Source organism: Tetrao urogallus (assembly GCF_951394365.1).
Source record: "Tetrao urogallus genome assembly, chromosome: Z".
NCBI classification, from domain to species: Eukaryota; Metazoa; Chordata; class Aves; order Galliformes; family Phasianidae; genus Tetrao; species Tetrao urogallus.
The window spans coordinates 30,148,641-30,173,088 of record NC_136816.1 but is presented as its reverse complement, the minus strand read 5'-3'; the positions used below and the strand labels follow the sequence as shown (position 1 = coordinate 30,173,088).

The 24,448-nt window shown below is 42.8% G+C and overlaps 1 protein-coding gene across 1 annotated transcript; it reads left to right on the top strand.

Annotated features, from left to right (window-relative positions):
* Window positions 1-2,870: 2,870 nt before the first annotated feature.
* On the top strand, window positions 2,871-14,519 carry RGMB (repulsive guidance molecule BMP co-receptor b; the record flags this gene model as incomplete). The annotated part of the gene is given in 4 exon segments (XM_079548208.1): window positions 2,871-2,885; window positions 2,888-3,011; window positions 4,646-5,154; window positions 13,851-14,519. Coding segments are annotated over 4 exon segments (1,308 nt in total). The 5' UTR covers window positions 2,871-2,879.
* Between the last annotated feature and the right edge of the window lie 9,929 nt (window positions 14,520-24,448).

Sequence of the window (24,448 nt, the reverse complement as noted above, 5' to 3'; positions counted from 1 at the left end):
CAAAGAATAACGTGGATTCAACAGTGACGTTATTAAGGACAACAGCAGTGCTAGTGAAATGGCATTGAAGGATGAATACCTTCCAGCTCTGCCTACACTATGTCAGCCTTTCTTTTGCATTTCCTGTCATTTCTTCCTTTCTTAACAAGTTGCACTTAGGAATGTATTCAGATGGAACTGTACTAAAATCTACTAGTAGTATATAGAGGTGTGCCCTGCTTCCCTTTTCTATCCCCTTTGCAGACACCATGTGTGTCACAGGATGCCAAGGTTTCATTCTTGCTGTCCCTACAGGTCATGCTTATTTAGGGACAGCATGTTGAAAGGAATGAGGCTGTGTGAAACAGAAGCATGTGTTACTGGCAAAGATCCTTTCTCTTAGACATTCCTTGCATACATAAAAAGAGTTTATGTATTATAATAATTTTCTAAGTACAAAAAAAAAGGAGGGGAAAAAAAAAGGGCAGGGGTTTTGTTCTTGCTTTCCTGCACAGAATCTTCAGACTTTTGTATGTGCAATGTTTGTCACAGCACAGAAATGTCAGAAAAGAATTTAGTTAGTTCATTTCACTCAAATTAGTTAGTTCATTCATTTCACTTGAATTTTTTAAGATGCCATATGGCCTTTTTACGTCAAAATATAAAGTTTAATCAGAGAAGTTTGAGCTTCAAACAGTCTTAACAGAATCTCCGATTGTTCATTTGTTCTCCTTCTAGTATTTGACCTCTCTCTCTCTTTCACCTTCCTCCTCCAGTTCTGTATCTCAAAACTGGGCACAGCTATCATCTTCCACATGTTGGCACGACAGAACTTCTGTGCAAACAAAATGGGCAGGGGTCATATCTTGTGGCAATGTTTCAAATGTCTCTTCCTTCCTTGAAAAGCACTTTAAATATCTGTGATACAGATGCGAAGCATCACTTCCACTGTCAGCAGCGATGGTCAGATGTATACAGCCTGCTTATAATGAGCATTGCTGTGAAAGTACAGACATGTGAGACTGCTAGGTAAGCAATACAATCTCTGGGAGGCAATGAAACACAACAGCTGTCTGCTCCTTGCTATTTGTTTTTTCTCCATACTTGTTTTGATTACAGCGCTTGAAAAAAACTGTCCTGGAAATCACAGAATCATAGATTACCCAGAGTTGAAAGGAACCCATAAGGATTCCTGAGACCAACTCCTGGCTCCACACAGCACCTCCCGAGATACAATACTTTGTCTGAGTGGTGTCCAGATGCTCCCTGAACTCCAGCAGCTCGGGGCTGAGCCCACTGCCCTGTGCAGTCCGTTCCATGCCCACCGCCCTGTGCTGCAGCCCCTTTCCCTGACCCCCAGCTGCCCTCCCCTGAGCAGCTCCAGCTCCATGCCGTTCCCTCGGGCCCTATAGCTGTCACACAGAGCAGAGCTCAGCGCTGCCTTCCGCTCCCTGTGAGGAGCTGCAGCTGCCATGAGGGCTGCTCTCAGCTCCTCTGCTCTGTGCTGTGCACACCGAGGGTCTGCAGCTGCTCCTCACACATCTTGCCCTTCAGACCCTTCACCATCTCTGTTGGACTCAAAGGTGTCAAACATCTTGGGAGTCTGACAGCTGTCGGAGGCAAGGACACATTTTCTCTACCAGGCCCCTTGCCCTGATAACAGAGGAAAGATTTGTTTGACCTCATTCACAGCATTTATTTAACTATTGCATTTCTTCAGCGCTGGACTAGCTGACTTCTGGGACATGTTGACTAATGTTTTCAGAAAGAAAAAAAGCCTTGTTTTGCTAAGTTATGTTTATTGTGTTGGCACTTAACAAAGGAGAAGAACAGCAAAGGGCTTAAATTGCATTAGAAAACAATCACTAGGGCCAGCTTTCTGGGATCACTTTTAACTCTCACTTATCACTTTATGCATCCAATCTCTTTTATGCTTACAGAAGGAAGAAACACACGTGAATCTTGCCTTCGGGATTTCTGATCAAAGCTGCAATACTCCCAACTACAGCAGATTTTCAAGCTCCAAAGTGCTTGGGTAAACACAAATCCCAGGTTTCTCTGGGCTATGAGCTGAGCTGCGTGAAACATCCATCCGCAGGAGCCTGCTCCCAGGGCCAACGAGGAGATGCAAGGTTCAGGCATTGTGGGCTCCACAAGGGTGCGGGTTATACATGTGGCCTTTCCAGCCTCCCAGCCAAGGTTTCCTGACCACAAGGCCAAGTTTGGAAACTTTCCCCCGTCTGCCCTGCGCCCAACAGCCATACGCCGCCTCCACACTAGTTTCCATTTCCAGACAGACGTTGCGTATTGATCTGTCGGTGCTGCGGAGACAGCAGCTCTGCGCACCCAATGTAAACACAAGCCCACGGGCTCGCACGGAGGCACCCCACCAAGGAGACAGCGCAGACGGGCGCCGGCTCTAAGTGGGCTCCCGGCCCCGCTCCGCTCCGCTCCGCTCCGCTCCGCACCGCACGCAGCCCGCAGGCGCCCCTTGACGGCGGCGCGTGGCAATGCGGACGCCGCCTCCGTCGGCCGAGCGTGGGCGCGTCACGTGGGACGGGGCGCGAGGAGCCCGAGGCGGCGGCGGGGCGTGGCCGCAGCACGTCGCGCTGCTTGCGGGACGGGGCGGGCAGCCAACGGGAGGAGGGGGGTTGGGCGCGGGGGGGCGGGCACAGGGGAGCTCGGTAGCGCGGCGCGGCGCGGGGCCTGCGGCAGCTCGGGGTGCGGGCCGCCGCCGCCGGCCGCTCCGCGTCTTTGTGCTGAGCTCGCCTGGCTGCCATGCTGCGCCGCCCCGCGCCCGTCCCGCTGCGGTCCGGCGGCTTTCGCCCCCCGCTGCGCCGCTGAGAGAGGAAGCGGCGAGGAGGAGGAGAAGGAGGGGGTCGCCGCCTGCCCGCCCCCCCATGCCGCCGCCCCGTCCCGCGGACCTGCATGGACGGGCATGGGGAGAGCCGCGCCTTCCCGCGCCGCCGGGGCTGAGCCGTCGCTCGCCGCCCTCGGCCTGCTGGCCGCCCTGGGGCTGCTCCTGCGCGCAGGTACCGCGGCGGCGCGCGAGGCCCGCGGGCGGGGAGCGGCGGGCGCGCGCCGCGGTGCGGAGCCGTGAGAGAGCTGGGGCGGCCCCGGGGCCTCCGCGGCGCAGCTCTCCGAAGCAGCTCCGCGCCCCCGGGTCCGGGGCGGTGCTCGGCGCGGCTGCCCGCGCAGGTGTGCGGGGCGCGGGGCTGGCGGCGCTGTGCCGCCCCGAGGTGCTGGCGGAGCGTCGCGCTGCGCGGCGGCTGCTGTCCGCTCGTATTCGTGCAGTTGCAGGAAGGGGCTGCGTTTAGAGATGCAGGGCCTTGCGTTGTTCGGCTGCCGTGTTCTCACCCCTCGTGTCTCAAGGGTTCCTAAACGCTCTAGCTGGCTGCTTAAGGCGGACGAACCCGGGCCTCTTTACCGTGAGGACAGGCACCGAGAAATGGTGCTGAGGTGGAGATTTGAGGGAGGGACAGCGGTATCAAGCATGCTGTGTTTTCTCACTCTGCGCACCTCTGCATACCAGGGTACTTTTATGTTGTTTTAAGTCTGTGTTATGACTGTTTGTGATTTCAAAAGGATGTGTGCTCAGCTGGATTTCACAGGTCATAGAAGAACAAAAACACACAGCATGATTTTAGCGGTTAGCTCTGAGAGCTTGGATATTAATGGCACGAAGTCCAACACGTATTCTGTATGAAACCCTGCTTACTGCTGTGTCTCTCTGGGTGGAGTGGAACCTGCCTTCCTGCTGACTGGTGTCCTGGTTTCATCCTTTCTGGAATACGCGTATTGTTTCCCCTGTTGCCGTGTGCAGCCTCCTTTGTCTCTTTTCTGTCTTTCATGAACTGTGTAGAAATTACATACAGAAGGCTGATGCTAACTGCTGTAAGGATTGGGAAGGGTTTGGAGTGGTGACAATAAGAGCTGTGGATGCGGGCTGTGAAACCTCAGGTTTGCTTTCCAGTGTGGTAATTGTGTTCTTTGTGGAAGCGAGGTGATCAGATAAGGTGCAGTTGTTTTGTTCACATAAGCTGAACTGTGTTCCTGCTATGTACTCTTGATAGGGACTTAAGATTTCAGTGTGGAGAGGCTTTTTTTCCCCCTCTTTATTGAAATCTACCGTAAACGGTGCTACTCTCGCCGTACACGGGCTCTGTAGTCAGCAGCTTGAGCTTCAGATAGCTGTGAGCTTTCTGATCTTTGCTGTCTGTTTCTGCCTAAACCTGCGTGTCTTGCCATCATTGCCACATCCTTCTCAGGGGCAGGATTCTAGTCGGAAGTTCAGTAACTTATGTTAAGGACTGAAGGACTAAATGGAGACCTGCATATTGACAAGTGGTTAACTCAAGCACAGAATTGCATCATAGCTTTCATATCATCTGTAAAGAAATGCTGGGCTCATCCTTGGCTGAGTTAATGTTTTTAATCCATTATTTGCTGTTGTCTAGCTGAAAATGAAATCATGCTTGGGTCATCTCAGCTTTTATATGTGCTGTGTTGCTATCTTTCAGCTTCACTTAACCCCTTTTTCTCTATTGCAGTGTTTTATCAGTGAGTGAGTGCTGTGGGTTGCCTGCAGGTTGCTTTATGCAGTACCTGTGGGGGTGGAACAGGGTGCAAGATTTTAATTCTGCTCTGCCTTCTGTTTTGTGCCTAGGTGACTGCCAGCTGCAAGCACCTTGTCGAATCCAAAAGTGCACCACTGATTTTGTTTCCTTAACTTCACATCTAAACTCGGGTCTTAATGGCTTTGACTTGGAGTTCTGCAAGGCCCTGCGAGCATACTCTGCCTGCACCTATCGCAACTCCAAAGTATGCCGTGGAAACCTAGTCTACCATTCTGCAGTGCTGGGGATCAGCGACCTCATGAGCCAGAGGAACTGTTCCAAGGATGGCCCCACATCCTCCACCAACCCCGAAGTAACCCATGATCCCTGCAATTACAGTGGCCACACAGAGGCCAATGAATATCAAGGAGGGGAGAAAACTATCCCTACTTACCTATTTTGTGGCTTGTTTGGTGATCCTCATCTGAGGACTTTCAAGGATCACTTCCAGACATGCAAAGTGGAAGGTGCTTGGCCTCTCATAGACAATAACTACTTAACAGTGCAAGTGACAAATGTGCCTGTGGTCCCAGGATCCAGTGCTACTGCTACAAATAAGGTATGGATTATTCATAAAGGCTGTATATGTACAAAAATAGAAGGCCACAATAGCAGGGTTACTCATCCCTTAGCAGTGAAGGAGTTTGTTTCAGCTGGGACAGCTTCTTAGCAACAAACAAAAATGAAAAGAACTCATTTTCTTACTCAGTCTCCTTGCAGCTCCTCACCCTCTCCAAATAAAAAAGTAACCATAGGTATTGCAGTATAAAAATTTAAGCATAATAAATTAGTGCTTCAAAATGGTTATCAAATTGCAGCATCTGTACCCCTGCAGTAAACAGAAATTGTAGGCAAGGAGCAAGAAAAGGCTGAGTCTTGCTTTGCTTGAATTCTCTTAGTTGTATAGCCATAAATGTAGAGAACAAAAACCACTGGCACAGCGATGCAGGATACGATTTACTAAGATCTTGAGGATTGATAGCAGAGACAAGAATGGTAACTGCGGAGAATTGAGAGGCAATAGCAAAAACAAGTTACGTTGCCAGGTGGTTGTCAGAAGATCTTATTTCTCTAGCTCTAGAAAGAAGCAGCAGCCTGAAAATCTTGCCAAGAGCGTATGTCTTTTTTCAGACAGGCAAGACTTAAGATGGCTCTGCACCAGACTGCTTTGGGTGGCTAGGGGAGGAATGCATATATTGATAGCATTTGCCATTTCTTTACCATAAGAAAGTACATAATTTTTTCTGCTAAAGGTGAATAGCAGATGTGCCTATAGAAAGAAAGTGAAGAGATAGTATGAGTCTCACTGAGACACTATTAGATTTCCTGCAAGAGCCAGGGGTGTGAAAATGCTCTGAACTTTTGCAGGTACTTATTCATCAGTAAATGAAAAGACCTGAACATACGCTTGAAGCTACCACCTCCCTTCTTCCCTTTCTGGAATGTAAAGACCTTTGTTTCAGCTGTGTCAGCGTGGCTCTTAGGGCCTGACATGTCTTGATCTGACTTGTACGCAATATCAAGACAGCACTGAAGAGTTTTCTCTGTCTTACTAAGGTTGGAGGAAGCACATTGTCCACAGAGATGTCTGTGAAGAAATATTAATTAATGCTGTTGTATTTTTTCTGGATTCTGAAATGCTGACATCAACGTTTATGTCAGCAAAGCAAATTTTTGCATATGCAGGAGGTGAAAATTTGGACTGATGCATTATTAAAATTCAAATGCATCTTTTATCTTTTCATTTTCTAAGAACAGTCTGTACTGTAAATGAGTTCTTAAGGAGTATAAAAGCAAGGCATTAGGCTATCTCATCTATGTAAAAGAGTAAAAGGGACATAGGTCCCTTGAAATCTGCTCCAGAGTCTTTTTTGAAGGACATTTAAGAAATAAGTCCCTTTTCATATCTGCAGTAGGCTTCTGTCCTTGGTTTTGATAAGGTTCTACAGAATGCTGTTTCTGTGTTACTGGTAGTGCGAGAAGCAGAACTTGCATCTCTCTGTACGCAAATTGTGTGAGTGGCCAGGGTGGGATGGCAGCAGATAGGTAGTCTTATCTTAACCTTTAACTGTCCGCATTCTAAATGCAATTGACCGTGGTAATGTGTTATGCTGGTACATGTGTTGTCAAACAGATAACCAAGAGTAGGAGGACTTCAGGAGATATTTGTCCATGCGTACTGGGGGAAACAATATGTTGCATAGGGTGTACCTTCTGTCCTTATTTTTGTTCTCAACGTTTTTGTATTCTTCCTTAATCTGACACTCTGGAAGAGGTGGGCGTGCTTCTTTTATAATCCTGGGTTTAATATGCCTGCAGTTGCACAATGACAGCTCAGCATGTGGAAGCAATTAAACAAGATGTACATCTTAGGATATTAGAAATGTTTCTAACAGTAATATCTGTTATATGCTTACAGCTCTTGAGTATTTTCTTTCTTTGACAGACAATCATATTTTTATCAACGTACCTGTCTGTAGAAAATGAAGGTTGTTTGAACTGCATGCACAACTAACTTGACGTTTTAAGTTTTAATACCTCTAATGCATTGTCTTGAGTCCCTTATCACTTCATGGAGCAGACTGCTACAAATGATGAAGGAAAGGCTTGTTAAAACTGCACTGCTGTTGCTGGATTGATGCCTGTAACATTTTATCTGCCAGTGTTCCATTTTGGTTGAGGCTACTGGTGGTATTTCCCTTATTTTGGCCATTAAGCAGCTTATTAGGGCTGCTTAAGATGCCCTTGAAAGAACTACCCAGAAAATTTCAGTGATTTTTTACTTACAGATTATTTCTAGCTTCAAGTATGCAGATAAGTTGTTTACCTTCTCCTTAAGAATGGTTTCCAGAGCACAGTGCATCACTAGTCTTGCTGGTTTCTTCAGTGCAGTTTTATTTGGGATAAATCCTTCTTGGGAAATAATAACAAAGGTTTATGCTGATCTTAAGTTGTGCAGAAGCCACAACAAATACTATGTAAATTGCTAATTAGCTTACTTAATCCACCCTAAAGCAGACCAGTTGAAAGCAGAAACAAAAAGAATAAAATGCTTCAGTTTCTCCTGAATACCATTTTTAAGGGAAGTGGTTTAAGGAGCCATAGGATCAGAATGTTGTGTCTTCATCCCATATACAGTATACACGTGGAAATGGCATACCATCAAGTGGCCTTGTACATGATTACTGACTTCAGATTTGTTATAGCTGACCAGTACACCAAGTTTTAGAGGAATCAGCAGAGTGAGAAAAACATTATTTGCAAAGATGTCCTTTCCTTTTGAAAACTTTGAGACTTGATTAACACCAGCAGTCTGGGGACTCTTCTGTTAGTCCACTAAAAACGACAACAATAACAAAAAAGCAATGCCAGGAGGAGGTTTCAAAAAGAAGAGTATGCAGGAAAAAAAAAAATGTGCCAACTTTCCCCCCCCCACCTCCTTATGCTGAGCATCTGGCAGAAAAGTATAGAAAGCAGTAAAACTCCTCCTTTAATTCCTTGGCTGGAGAAGTATGTTCTCCTGTGGGGGTTGTGTATATATTCACAAAATGCTCTTAGCAATTTGGCTGTAGGTGTTTTGCATATTTGTGATGGCCATAGCAAAGACATCTGTTTCTTCAGAGTGAACAAAGCTATTGTTTATTCTGTAGTCTGTCTGAAACTTGCAATTCCTTCCTTTTTTTTTTTCTTTTTTTTTCTTTTCTTTTTTTTTTTTTTAATGGTAGGCCTTATTTAGAGGGTTGTGTAGCCTTCAATTCAGTATGACACTGTTCTGTGTCCACTAGTGCAGTTGCTCCTGAACAGCAAATAAGGCAGAGATGCCTGGGTTTCCCTTCCTGCTTGAGGTAAATGGAAATGGATAAGAAGCTTTTCTTATCTATCTAGCAGTTTTGTAGTGGATGGCTTGAGGATGAGAGAGTGAGTGGCAGAAGAGAGGAAAAACAATTGGCCATGGAAAACAGCTTTTTATAGCTTTCAACTTTTGTACAGACTGAATTAGTTAGGTAGTGAAATATTAAGCATTCCTTCTGCGGCGTGGTTTGTTTTTTTTTCCAGAGGATAATTGCATACTGAACACCGTGTACTTAGCCTTCTTTATGTAATATTAAAGTGCTTGTCTTCCAATTACCATTCAGTTGTTCTTGTAAGTGGGAGCATCAGTTAACTGACCACATGTGACTAGGTTTCTGTAATATTTATAGATGTTCCGGCTAAGATAAAGGTGAATTTGGCTTTATTTCTCAGAAGTACATAGTTTTGTGGGAGAACATCATAAAAAGCTGCTTTGTCGCTGAGGTGGAGCTGATGGCACCACTTACCTTACAAATCAGTGTTTTGTTTCTGTGGTTGGAGAGTGGAGAGGACTGCAGGCAGAGGGGTGGAGGGGGGATGTAGGGCTTGGGGTTTTCCAGTCCCTGTAAGGTAATGATGTTTTTGGGTGTGTGGTTTGGCATGAGCTGACCAAATCATTCAGCAGGTAGCGTTGGACAGCTGGAAACAGAGGTGCTGAAGCAGTTGCAGTAATTTGGGATGTTTCTGAAAGTCAGAGACCTTCAGAAGTTGTTTCCTCATGTCCTCTACCTCGCATGGCTGCAGCTGCCTCTCCAGACAGCTTGAGTGGATCCTCGCTTTTGAGCTGAGCTCATGCTGTGTTCAGACAGCCTGAGATCTCTTCTCAGGCATGAACATTGGAGGTTCTTCTGCATTCTACTTAAATGTACAGTAGCTTCAAAACCTACATCAGTCGGTGTTCTTTATTTACCTATACCTTCTTTTTCCCTGATTGCTCTTCGTCATAGAAGAAGATAGAAGAAATAGAAGAATGATCTGGACAAACTGTTGTTTCTGTTCCTGGTTAACTTTTCATTGTAACCAACTGATGATCAGTTCATAGCTTGTACAAGCAAGTAAGATTTTTTTGTTGTAAATAGTGATGACTGATAGAGAGGCACAGAGGTGCTATCCTGACTGGAGGGCAGGCTGCAAATTCAGCTTAGATGGTAGCTTCTAAGGCAAAGGCTGCAGCTGAACATTCTGTCTGCTGGGTGCTGTATTTTTTGTCTTAAAGGAATCCCTGTGTGATGTACGGAAGATGCAGATAAGCACTTAAAAATATATATATATATATATAATATGTAAAGCTTCATTTTTGACACAGCTTGCATTTGTCTCAAGCCTTGGTTCTGTGTCGTGGTGATCCTGTCCATCAGGAAAGCTCACTGAAAACTGGCATGAGTGTGTGCAGTTACCCTGGGTTACTTTGATGTAGCACTGTTTGGGACAGTCTGAGAAGAACAGTGCAGCTTTCCTGGGCACAGGCAACGTGTTGAGGTTGGTTATTTGCCATCTTCACTTTCCTGAGAGCATGAATGTGTGAGAGAAACATGGAGAGTTCCTGCTGCATAGTGCTGTTTGCTGAACTGAGCTGTCGTCAGTATTTGTAATGCACCTTTTGTGTTGTGGGTTTTTTTTTCATCCAGAAGGATATGCAATGTATGCAAATAGGAACTAGCCAGTGAAATGAAAATATTGCATCCAGATTTTACAGTGAATCCTTGTGGTTTTCCTGTGTTAAATCTCCCAACTTCCACCTTTAGGCAGGAGCCATTATTCAAGTGGTTTCCTCTGAGTGATTCGTGATTTCTGAGAATCAGCGCATGTACTTCACATCTGTTGCAGGCCTCTGGAAAGAGAAGTTGTGAAAATCTCAGTTGGAGGCTGAAAGGAATAACCTTTAGTGCACTGGGTTTCGAGTGTTCATACTTGTATGTATGAATTTCAGAATCTTTTGGATGCCATTGCAAAACCCCTTCAGAAATAACATGGATGCTTATGCAGTTGTCTACCTATGAAATCCTAAAGCCGCCTTTCACACATTGCACTGATTCCCTCTCAGTCCTCCCAGGAATACAGGAATATAGCAGGATCACTGCTCTAACAGTGTGAAACTTCCTTCTGAAATGCCTTCCGCTTATTTTCCATGTACACCTTTATCTCCAGACATTTTTTGGACTGGATTATACACACAGGCAAGGGCCTGTATCCCCCTTGCTAATTCATGCAGAACCTACCTCAGTAATAAAATAGCAACAAATAGTTACATTTATAAAATACAAACCCGTGGCATTGTCTTTGCAGCGGGGCAGTGGCATATGATAGTACAAGATGTCAGAGTTAAAAATGTTTTTATTTAGGGCATACAAACCAGGCACTTTCTAGAGATGTACGATGGCCTCTAGAACAGTGGGCGGCCTCAGAAATTATGCTTTCAGTAACACCATACTTGGAAGAGTTTGCATGTGTGTTGTGGTTTGAGAGATGCGTGCGATCAGTACATTGGTGGGGATGATGTTGCTGTCAGTAGCGGTGAGAAGATGATGTCCAAAATGAAATATTTCAAGCATGTCTTAACTGCATGGGGAACTTTTTGTTTTTAGAAACTTCATTTTAGCTGAGATTTGTGTAGCGTGCCTCAGTTAAGTTTCTGAAATAGCCTTATATGGGTCTCTCATGGACTTCCTCACCACTGTAGATTAAGAGTCCTTTACTTGTCTAGAGAACAAGGCTCAGATGCCGATACATTAGAAAAATATTTTTCTTTATTTGAAGATGCTTACGTGTGGGTTTTTCTCTTTTAGAAAGGGCAGGTAGTTTCTAGTCCATGATCAGTGATGTGACTCTGTGGTGGCATTCTGACAACCTAGACAAAGCTCAGAAAGTACCCTGTGCACAAGTGTGCGTATAAACACATCCTACACTTGTTTGAGATAGCAGAAAGCTATCTCAAAAAAAAAAAAAGTTACCTTGAAAATTTGAACAGAGAAGGCCTTGCAGTGAAACTTGCTTCATCTCCCTTTGCAACAAGTTTTTGATGTTCCCTTAGTAGAAGGCTGCCAGATTAATGTAGCGGTGAGTGATAAGGGAAGGGTTTTACAGATCTCTGACTTATTGATTAGGTGGATGTGACAGGACAGAAAATGTAATATCTAAACTTAATGTGTTGAGCCACAGTGTTTAGACATGGTTATGTCCTTGATAAGTTTTAATGATCTCTGGAAGGATGCTGGAAGCGTGAAGGTCTTCATTCACTTAGGCAGTCATTCCTCATTCAACATGCAGCTGTTATTGCTGATCTTACCAGTTGTCCCTCTCGATCTCTGAAGGTGTTTGTGTTTCATTCTTCAAGAGGAAGGAGTTACAGAGATGTGAGTCTGATGCATCCTGATAGATTTTGCCTGGTCCTTTGCTTCATCGTTCTATAAAGTAGCCACTTCTGTGTCTCAGTAAAACCATGACCTTTTATTCACAGTGTTCATCTCTCATTCAACTCCTGATTTGTTCAGTTGCTGGGCAGCTATGGAGCTTTACTTCTCTTAAATATAAATCATTTCTTCCTTGCAGAGCAACAGAAATGGCCCCCAGGAGGTAGGATTGGTCTTTCATCTGAGCAGTCTTGAGTTAGAAGTCTATTTCTTTGAAACAGTTATATAAAATTATAAACTCAATTTAGTGCATGAGGATGTAGATTATGTGCAGAAATATTAATCGCTCGACAAATCCCAGCTATATCTTCTCAAGGGCAGAGAGTTTCTTCAAGAAACATAAAGTTGTGAAGTAGTCTTTACAGCAAGAGGAGCACTTAGACATTTTTTGAGCTTTGGGCGTAGGCATTCAAGTTTAGCTTAGCCATAGCACGCTTATTAGTTTAGCAGATGGCTTGAGTCAAACTAGCTGTATAACTGATTGAAACAGAAGAACTGCTGTAAGATTTCAGACTGCACCAGTGAGAACATATGGACTCAAAATAGTGATTGCTGCCTGTGTGGGTGGGAGAGGGGCAGATACCAAACATAAAAAAAAATAGTGCAGTACTGTTAGGGGATGCCGCACACTCCGTGGAAGAGTAGTTGCAATAGGAGGAGGGGTAGACTTTCGTCTTTTACAACTGGTATGGAGAGGTAAGGCTAAGGAGGTTAGAAGTTTAGTCAGGCTATCTGTAACAGAGCTGTTTGTGGCAGGAAACAACACCTTTTGCACAGAAGTATGCAGGCTAAGTGAAGTCAAAACGTGAGGTGGTTATAAAATAGTTTTTAAGGAAAGTTATAATTTTAGTTTGAAAATATCTTCTAGTATGCTTTCTAGTACTCTGAATCTTGTCATCCAGGATGAAAGTAATGATAAACATGCATATTTCTGGTACAGAATGCCTTTTGACCATTTCATTGTTTGACCTGAAACTAAAGAAGGAAGCATCTCTGTTTATAATATATATATGTGATTCCTCATTATACTTCGAATTTTCAGAAAAAGCCGTTAGGCACTCCAAGTTTACTCTGCCAAATAACCTGATTATTCCCTCCAACTAAGCACAGAGAACCTACTCTTGTGGCATATTTAAATATGTGTTAAGGTTCAAAAAAATTAAAAAAAAAAAAAAAAAAAAAAAAAAAGTAATTGCTTGCTACTCCTGGCTTCTAGGTTGGAAGTCATCCTTCAGAGTCATTACTTGAAGCATCTCTTAGTCTTGCTTTGGTCCTCCACCAGAGAGTTCCCTGACAGCAGCAGACTGAAGTGTCACATCCCCCTGCTCCTGAGGCTACTGGATCCAGGACTCATGGTTCTCCCAAGTCATCTCCCCTCTGCACTTGTTGTTTTGGTGGCTGGTTTAAACACATCACTGTCTTCATGGCAGTCTTGCACCACTAATTCTGGCAGTGCATCCAGGAAGCAATGAGGACTCTGTTAGGGGTCATGCAGTTACTCTGAAAGAGGCAATGAGAATATTGTGTGTGAAGGAAGCCAAGTTCTTGTGGTCCTTTCTGTGCTTTCACACAGTTCAATCCAGTTCTGCTGTAGTGGTTAGCAGTGCGGGAATTACTTGGCACGCTCATCTGTGACTGTAGGATGCATTCCAAAGTGTTAAGAAACCATCAGGCAGGAGGGAGTTGTGATGCTTAATTAAATACACAACTTTTTCCTTTCCTGACCTTGTTGCAATTGCCACATGCTAATAGTCCTGCTTCCAGGCCAAGTTAAGAACAACTTCAACAATTGCCACCTGGGAAAATATTGCTTTAAGCATGTGTACAAGCTGTTTTCTGCTTAGGCATGAATGAGGAAAAGGATCAGGGTATGAACTAATGGGCAGTCAGTCCCAGATAATCTCAGTGCAGAATGAAAAAGGGATTTCAATTACTCCTTTTTTTCCCCATAATCACTAACTTTTTTTTTTTTTCTTCCCTCTCTCTTCTCCAGATAACTATTATCTTTAAATCGTACCAACAGTGTACAGATCAGAAAGTATATCAGGCAGTGAGTGATGACTTGCCTGCAGCTTTTGTTGATGGTACAACAGGTGGAGGTGATGGGAGCACCAAGAGCCTGCAGATTGTGGATAAAGTTAGCGGCAAATACGTCGAAATGCATGCCAGATACATTGGGACAACAGTGTATATACGTCAGCTTGGGCACTACTTAACACTGGCCATTCGCATGCCTCAAGAGTTGGCCATGGCCTACGAGGAGAGTCAAGATCTGCAGCTGTGTGTGAACGGCTGCCCTTCAAGTGAGCGTATTGATGACAGCGGCCACTTGCCGCTGCCCGTGAGAGGACAGGTGCTCCCTCAGGTAGGCGCTGCTCGTCCCCGGTCAGCATACACACTGGAAACTGCCACCACCAAATGCCATGAGAAGATGCTGGTGAAGGACATCTATTTTTACTCGTGTGTGTTTGACCTACTTACCACTGGTGATGCTAACTTCACAGCTGCCGCCCACAGTGCCTTGCAGGATGTGGAGGCACTGCATCCCAGAAAAGAGCGCTGGCATATCTTTCCCAGCAGCAGAGATGGTGGTGTGGGCAAAGGTAGCAAATCCTTTGTCAGTCTTGGACTTGCGTGCTTGATCCTTGTTGCATTTTTGTAGTTTTTTTTTTTCTTTTGTCTCTAACAAAGTTTTGAAATATATATTGTCATAATATATTGAGTAAAGATGAGTATATATGTATATACCATGTATATGAAGGGATGTTTTGTCTTGGGACATCCGCAAGATTGTACATATTGTGTTAACTGTTCTATGTATGTTGGATGTCGTATTCTTTGTATCTATTTGTTTTACAGTCGGTGAAATGTTTTATAATGTCCTTGCATTGGGACCTGATAGAAAGCACTTTATTTTTTATATATTAAATATTTGTGTGTAGCTGAGTTACTATATATTATACATATACACACGTACCTACAGTACTCAGTACTCTGCTTAGGTACTGCTTAGTGTAACAAATTTTTTTACTGTATTAATTAATGGGGATATTTTCTACACTTACTGTAGAGACAGCACTTCTCTTGTCCTGTAATTATGTATGTGACTTCCTGATAGCTTTTTAGAGCCATTGGAGAGACAATGCTGAAAGATTCTAATGGTTTTTGTGTAAGAGTGTAACCTTTCCTTTTCAAAGTTACTACCACAGCTGATTCTGCCCTCAAAGGTTAACTCATTCTGGGAGATGGACTGGAGAAGTCCCATGCCTGAATTCTGTCTCTTTCTTAGGTGTTAATTACATCAACACATTAGAAAGAAGGGAGAGGAGTGAGGGCCCTAGCTCTGACTGTGGTTACTGAGGAGCTATGGCAACAATGATGCGGTGGCTTAAAGGCTGGTTTTATGTGGTGCCTTAATCTGCTCCAAGAAACGGAAGCCTTAATACGTGCTGCGGTGCTCCAACTCCAGGACAGGCTTCTTTCACTCCTGAAGCTGTTCATCTGAAGCTAGTTAGATCTGCTCTTTGAACAAGATCAATTAGTGTTTGCCTTTTTTAAGAAACCGTTGTTTGCCTCGGTGGAGTGAGATGTAGTTCATTCACAGAATGAGAACTTGTAGTTTTTATGGAGATTGTTCTGGCCAGTTTAGAGACTGTTGACTGTTAGGAACAGCAGTAACCTTCAGAGGAAACTAATTAATTCCTTATTGGATGTGTAACCACAGGCAATAGATGAACATAGAACTGAGGTAAGGCGGAAGGTAAAAAAAAAAAAAAAATTAAAAAAAAATAAAAAAAAAAATCTGATTTGTTGGCAACTTGTTCTGTCAAACTTAGATGATGGTGCTGTTTGAAGTGAATTAGATCTAGGAATTAATGCTCTGTCTGATTATGTGATTTTTCCCAGGTTCCTCCTGACAATGACAGGGTTCTCCCTGTTTTGTGTGGCTAAACTTATTTATCACTGCTCTGAATTTAAGGGTCGTGTGGCTGAAAATCAGTGGACAAGCCTAGCATTGCTGCGGTGATGCACAAAATAGATGGGCAGACCTTGTATACTGGTTAAATTCTACTGACCCTGGATCCTGCGTGTATGTACATATACAACAGATATGTATACATGCATTAAATTGTGATCCTTTCAGATAAATAGCATTTCAGAAATGTAGTACTTCCCCTGAAGAGTTTTCCGTTTTCTTGTTCCTGCTGTGGGATTTCTTGAGAAAATGTTATTTGCACATGTTCATTCTTGAAGTCTGCCATTGCCAAGAGAGCTTTAGCTGATGCCAAATGTGGATATTTTGAAGCTAGTGAATGGTCTCTGGAGAAAACTTAAGCTTACAGGGAACAGTGGTTTTTTCACACACGCTCCAAATGGCTGTCTTTTAGAAGGCTGCAGATTTTATTTTCATGCTTGGAAACCCTAAAATGTGTCAGTCTTTTCAAAAACTTTTAGATGTGGTTCATGAATATACCAGTAAGTATATGTTAGTGTAAAAGAGTGGCTGTGCAGTGTGTAAATATTTTAAATTATTATGATAGAAGAATAAAGTTGCCTACCTTGCTGAGGACTGTCTGTAGTGTGGTGTTAGTGACCCCTGGTGGGGTGCAGGGAAACTGGGGATATGGGTTACCCACGGGGCAGTCAATCTGTAAGTGAAGCCCTGATTTGTTTCCTCACCATTGCTAGTTATGTAGGAGCATGCTGAGTACCGTTGCTGTATTATCTTGAGATGCTTGTTTCCCCTCTGCTAAAGCTGCGTAGTGAAGTCTGTGACTAGCAGCTGCAAACCAGGCCAGTATATTGAAGATGCTGTGTGTGGGGAAACTAGCAGTAGGAACCATCTCTTCAGGACCCCACTGGCACACTTTGTTTTGTAGGAGATGCTTAGAAGAGCTTTACCAGGGTACAGAGGCCCTGATGCTGTGCCCATCTTGAAGAGTATAATGATGAAAATCTTCCTTTAAACTTATTGGGAAATTCTTAGACCAGAATAACCTTGGAAGAGGAAATCGAGGCATCAAAAGAATAAATGGTACAGAAGAACCCATAAGAAAACATTCTGTATCAAGATCATCTGATAAGAATACATGACGGCTGTGATATTTTAGCTGCAAGGCTAATCACAAAGTAGAAAAGAAAACTGAAAACAAAGTGCAAAACAAGTTATATCAAACACCAAGAGTGATAGGCAATGATTGTTATTTTGCTAGACTTCTGCTATTGCTAGAAGAAGAGATGTGGGGAAAACAGTCTTATGTAATCGATATACATCACTGAAATGCTTTGTGGAAACAAATGTCTGCAGGAAGCAACATGAGCTCTAAATGTGCTTATGCTAAGTGCCCATGAAAGACAGCTGTCATATCCGTAAGAACTTATTTTCAGTGTGATGGTCCACCACTGCAAGCTCTGCAGAAAGTAATACAGCTTGATCATCAGCAACGTAATGCAACAGCTAGTAAACTATTACTAAAGTTTTGTCTTTAAAATGTTAGCTGATTACATGTATGTTAGTGGTTAATTCAAAAGATTACTTTAAGTCTCTTCTAGAGTATTCCTGACAAGAGTTTTAATCTTCTAATGTTTGCTAACAGAGCTCTTGGCAGCTGAGGATAGTTCTCTGTAGTTGTGGAGACTGGTAACTTCCCTTGGAAGCATGTCGTGGAACTGAGCAGAGTAGTAAGTGCTTAATCCTTCATTTTGTATGTATGTATGGCTTCTGAAGGAGGCTGTCCTCACAAAGGGAAATTGTACATTAAACTGACAGTCCAAGCAGAAGTTCTCTTTTTTTGTCTCAGATTTCACTTCCTGTAAAACCTGGCTGGGAGAGCAGTCTGTGCAGAGCACCAGTTAAATGGGATTCAATCTGGGGGAATGCAGTGTGAGAGAACAATCCATCTTTCGTTCTTGTGGTCACGTTAGGGCCCTTCAGTATCCAAGCACATCACTTCATTTCCTTTGAAACTGGTACTTTCCTGCCAGAGAACAGCTCTCCACCTACTTAAGTCTTAGTCTTATCGATACTGTGCATTTGTTTTATGGATTTGGGGGATGTGGAAGCGGCTATTTACTGAGATAACACCTTGAGTGAAGCAAGTAATGTTGCAAGTTTTACTCCATCTAATGAGTGTTTCTATTAGGGGATACATTTTGGAAAATAAACTAAATAAACATGTGGCTTTCCTCTCTTTTGTGAGAGCCATTGCAGAGTTTCAAATTTTGCATTCATCACATGAGTATAGCTGAAATTTTGCAATGAAATTTTCACGCTTTGGGATATTTTAATTCCTGTATGTGTCTAGACTGGTACGAAGTGTTCTATCTTTCCCTATTCTGTCTGTTCCTTGTTCTACAACTATTAAAGACTGCTATCAATACAAAGCCTAGGTATGACGAGTAGTGACTCCTTTTTTAAATAGTATTCTCTGTTGTGGTTTGCAAGATTAAGTTTCTCTGTCATGATGCTAGTTCTTCTCTACTGTATTTAAAAAACAATTGAGGGTTACATGGGCCAATGTTGTTCATTAGATTATATCATTCTTATTAATTAGGCTGTTTTCAGAGCAGCATAGCTGCAAATCAGGTACAGGTAAGCAATTAGATTTATGATGTTGGTAGAAAATGCTTCTGATCTGATTTAGAATTATTTTAATCTGACTACGTTTGTAAATTACGCTTCATTGAAATTAAAAGCTGCTCACTAGTAAATCAAATGTGGACCGCAAGATTGATTGCAGACTTTGGGTACACACACAGGGGTCATCTTCAGACCTGGTAACTAGCTACAAGAAGGACATTTGCTACATGTGGAGTGACAATAGTTATGATTACAGAAATTGATTACTGCAGTTCTGAGGCTTAATTCCCACTTTTGTTTTTCCTACACCATAACAGTAGAAAAATAACCCATTTTATGTGTGAAGTGTGAACGTTTTGTTGATTACAAACGAAGAAGGCAGTCACTGCCTGCAGGCGGCTGGTGTGTGAAGTGTCCGTACTGGAAACAGATTCACAGTGCAGCCTTCACAGCCTGCCTGCATGCAGTCTCTGCCTGTTATTAACCCACTAAAGCCTCTCAAGGAGCCTGCAATTGTGCCAGTGAGCAGGGTAAAATAATGCAGTTCTAGGGGTGCTGCCTTCACCCGAGCCAGTTTCCCATGTGGTTTGCCGGCCTAGTTTGCATGCAGCCATTTGCCCTGCTCGCTCCTTGTGTTTGGCAGATGATGGTAAGAGTTGGCAAGCTGAAATTCACAGAATCATAGAATTGCTTGGATTGGAAGGAACCTTCGAGATCGTCTAGCTCCAAGGCCCTGCCATAGGCAGAGTTACCACCCACTAGGTCAAGCCTCTGCCGGAGCAGTTTCCATCTTTCACACCTTGATTGAGTGCTGGTGCCCCAATAGCCTGGAGCTATTCTCCAGTATCATTCTGCTTTGCTACAAAGTGACAGCTTTATCCAGCAAGGCCTTGGGTGCCTTAGAGGAGGCGAAGGTGCAGGGAGCCATAGAGAGATTTCCCATAGTTCAGTGAATTTAGCATGTAGGCTTTCTTTGCACTTGGTGGAGCCAGAGGCACTTTGGCTGGCATGAAATTCATGGATGTCCATGGTAGAGGAGGAACCCAGGCATGAAGTTGAAATCAGAACAAAGGAATCCAGGCCTGGTGCATACATTTCAGCTCCTACCCAGCTGTACATACTTCTGCTAGAGACAAACTAGCTGCCCAGGTCCTGCCCAGCACAACCTGAAGTACGGTGATCACTTACAGTCACCCAAGTTGAGCTCCACTTCTGACGGCGATACGTGAAAGCTGAAGATGTGCACTGGGCTGTGAGCTCCAGAGGAGGAGGGAACTCCAGCGTTACCAGTGCTTCCTGCTGACAGCTGGGAGCTGTGAATCCTGGCAGTCTGTGGCGAGGCGTCTCATGCTCAGTCATTGCCAGGCCTGGTGGGTCCTTTTTAGCCAAGATTTCTGTATAGTGCTGCTGTATATTACATAAGAATAAACTTCTGACGTCAGCCATGCTGAATATCTAAACTTCCAGCAGCTAAATGGTAGTATATTGACCTCTGGTGGAGTACTTAATAGTAATAGAAGCTACCTAACAATCATGAATAAAATTTTCCCAGATAACAATTTCGGTATCTCTTTGGAGAATTTGCTTTCAGTGAGATTCTTAGCAAATCTGTGTGCACACGAAACTGCATGTACACAGAGCTCCTGCTTTGTATTTTGGTTCAGGACATCATTTTGCAGTGTTAGCTTTGTTTGATGTGTAGGCCCTCTATAACAATTAGGCTTTTCTCCATTTGGAACACAGAGCACATCTACTGCCAACCCTTTTCACCTCTGTTCCTTGTCCGCAGAGCAGGCATTCAGCCTGTCCTCATAAAGCAGGAGTACAATTTGTCCATTCTTCATTTATTTTACTCTCGCACATACCCTGAGCACGTGGCCTGGGGCATTGCTTTGGCCAGAAAAGCTATCTGTCGTGCAGCATCCCTAACTCTGGGGGAAGCTCTGTCCTCTGCCTTTACCAGAGCTTTGTTCTGAGCTCTGAACATCACCTGTAGTGACATTTTAACACATATAATCAAAATCCTTCCTGACACAAAGTACCTCATCCTGTCAAGGAACCAGCAGAGCTGAGTTCTCCTTTCTCTTTTCAGCAATGCGTTCCCACCCCCAACAAATATAATTCAAACAATTGTAATTCAGTGCAGCCAACAAGAAAACACGTTGCTTTTCGCAGCAGGGTTAGCAAAGCTCTGTGTTCTCACTTTTCTACATTTGAAGATTTTCTACTTGGACTCTGAGCAGTTTAGCCTTCTGCATGTGGATCATGCCTATTCCATTCCTGGGGTTAAGTGAAGAAATATCCAGCTAAGGCCACAATGGGATATAAAAACCAAAAAAATTCAGATCTGGAAATCTAGTGGCAAATGATAATGCCTACGAGACTGAATCTTTAAGGAGGCAAACACAGGAGTGTTTGCCTCTTCTTGACATTTTCTTTGACACTCTTCCCTCTTCTTGACATTTTAACCTTTCCTAAAAATGCAGATTTCAAACAACCTAGTCAGAAAAAGCTACAGTGACCTCGTTGTATTTGTTCATAATGATTACTTTACAATCTGAGCATTTTTTCGGTGGGAAAATAAAACTGAGGCCTCACTTCACAGTCTAGAGAGATCTGAAACTAACTGTGCAGCTGCCTCATTCCCAAGTTTTCAGTGCTGGCATTCATTATGGGAAGATGGGTCCCTTTTGGGACGCAGTGTGTATCTAGCATTTGTCTTACATATGAATAGGTTTGAGGAAAATGCACAGACCCTGGGAAGCATGAAAATCCAAACTGAACTACTCATGAACTTAAAAATAAATGCAAAGGACCTTGTGGTTAATCAGCAAATGTTTAACATCTAATAAAGAATCAAGCATTCCCAATGCTATGGGATATGAAATCATCCACATTAGGGTACTCTACTCAGGGTATTCTTTGAAATTACTTATTGTTGACAGCCAGCTTAGAGAAATCAGTATTTCATATTTGCGCATGACTGCTCTTGTGAATGTCTATAAGTAGATTTATTTCAGCCTTTGAGCTGTCATGGCCATGCAGTGTGACAACAGGAACTTGCTCCAAACTGTTGGGATGGCTTTCAGCTGAGAGGTTGTGCATGGTGTATGGCGCATGCTTCCTCTAGTTGCCTCCAAGCATGTGGCAACAGGAGGGATGTTTCCATCCTCCATCAGGATGAAAAGTAGAACTCTGATTATCAAAATATATTTCTAGCATATGAGAGGACTGAAGAGCAGAGTAGGGATGAAAATAAAGCGTTCACTATAATCTGAAATGAGGTAATACAATAAAATGAAACGAAGCTTAGTAAATGGAACATCTGAGAAATTTGAAACACACAGGCAAAAATTTACAGTATCTGCAGCAGGGCTGATTTGTGGCCACGTATGTGAGGGGTTGAAATGACCATGAAAAAATGAGGATAATCCATGACCTTTCCAGACATGTTCCCTTTAATGAAGCTTGATGCAAGAGACCAAAGCTTCAACATGTGCCCTTAAAAAAAGTACAGCACCTTGTACTGAATTGACAGAGCAATTAATTTATTATAATTCAGAACATTTGGGGCAAATGGAGAGTACCCCACTGTCTAAAATTCCTACTCAATAAGCTAAAACCTGACAGCCCCTAACATAGCTGGTGGCACAGCCAACCTTTCTGTGCCACTATGTAGGAGACATAGAGTAACCACGGGCTCAGCACGGGCAGGAGAGACATCCCTCTATCTGCTGGGAAGCAGCGTCCCACGAGCCATAGCCATGGCAGGGGTGGAAGCCTTTGAAAATACTCTCATCTAAAAATATTCTCACTTCAGTTTTGAATGCTTACTCTTTATTTATTGGAAATATTTTTTTAGCACATTGTAGCTCTGTGTCCATTTGTTTATCCTGCGGGATACTGCACTACAAACTCATATATTAAGTATTTCATTTATGCATGGAAAAATAACTTCACTTACAGATAATGTAAGTGAATTTCAATCTAATAATTCCGATATGTGGTCACAATTATGGAAATACTGGTTTTGTTTCTAACAATAAGGTCTGTTTTGAGTTTTATAATTAAATAACAGTGTATTCTTTCTATCAAGAATATCTTCCTACAAATTACAAAAGTGATCTCTAAGAATTAATGAAATATTCAAAAATGAAAAGCAAATTGGATAATCTACAAGTAAATTAAATCTTTATGTTATATCACTTTCTGTTTAATTACTTTCTGTAATTGAAATGAGGCACTTTTCACACCTTCTCTCATTATATCCCCTAATTTATAACAGAGTACTAGATATTTTTTATTTCTTTTTTTTTTTCCTTTTCTTACTTCCAGTCAAGATTATGGAATTTCTCTAGAATTTTAAAACGGCCATTGTTTTGACATTAACACTCACACTGAAGTATCTCTTTCCATCTGTGTTTCCCTCTATTAAGATTAATGAATGACCAGATCCCAATTCGTCACAGAATCACAGAATTACAGGTGTTGGAAGGGACCTTATGAGATCATCGAGTCCAACCTCTCTGCTAAAGCCAGTACCCCACAATAGGTCACACAGGTAAGCCTCTGAACAGGTCTTGAATATCTCCATAGCAGGAGACTCCACAGTGTCTCTGGGCAACATGTTCCAGTGCTATATCACATAACCATTTTGTTTACTTAAAGACAAGCACTTATGGAATTGGCAGGAGGAAGTGAAGCCCTCAGATCCTGGCAGATGAAGGTAATTTTTTAGCCTTGCTTACTTTCATTCTGGAAAAAAAAGGAAACTGGAATATAATTCATCCTTCTAGATTTGATTCACTTTGGTGAGAATTACAATTTTCTGTTGGCAACCTTGTCAAACTGATCTCTTGCTTGTTTCACTCACGAAAGAGAATCCATCTACATACTTCATTACAATAAAAATATCCATAACACCAACACCTAATTTTTACTTTAAAAAATTGAGACACATGTCTTTATTTTACACTGGCACCCTCTTTGCCCATAGTGACAAAAAGAGAAGGAGCAGTTACAGTTCTAGGTGTTCTAGACCTGAAAGGCCTTAGACTTCTGGCAGCATTACTATGGATGCTCAGCACCAAGGTAGCAGTGTGCTCTGCTCAGTCAACCACATTTAACCATCCTAAAATTCACAAGGCACAGCACTTAATTATGAACAGATGGTTTCACATAATGTAATCTTGAGTATCTCAGATACTTTTAATCTGATATTAGGTAAAGTTATGTTTAAGAGAAAAATTGTTTGGTTAGCTTACAAATATCAGAGATTCAAAGTTATCATTGCTCCTCCATGCTGGTAAGGAAAGTTAAAGAAACATGTCTTATGTTTGTTGGTCTGTGCACTGTGGCTGCATTTGCCAGTCAGCATCAGGGTTACATCCAGCAAAAACCAGAGGCTGATTTGAAGTTGAGAGAGAGAAGATTATTTTCCAAATACTTCAGTTACTTCAGCAAATATTAAAATTATTGCAATTAAAACTCAGTTGAAGTCTTAGAATATAGCAATACTAAAGCCTCTTAGTTCCTTACATGTGAACAGATGTGGTTTCCGGAGGTCACCTCAGGCTGTTTGTTCTCAGAGAAGGGAGAGTTAAAAACTGAGCTTGCTGAAAAACCTGTGACAAACAGAATGCTTACCTTTAGCAAATTAATAATCCAAGCATGCTCCACGTTTATGAACTCAGATCTGTACACAGGGTACTAGCAGGACTAAGAGTTTTGTCTTTTAAAGCCTCTTGGAGCCCGAGATTACCTCTGAAATTTTCGTAAGTTGTTAATAATAAATTAGGTGTTTTACAAACCACTTTTAGTGGAGCTTAAGAAACATGCTTTGACAACAGCTGCTCTGAGGATGACAACATTTTTATTTCAGCATTTCACCCATCATTAAGCTGCTCTGGCAGTCTGCCAAACTGCCAGAACCAGGGCTATTGTAACACACATAAACCTCTGCGCGTGCCCCCAAGCACTTTGGTATAACCAGTTCTAGCGGTTCTGCCAGC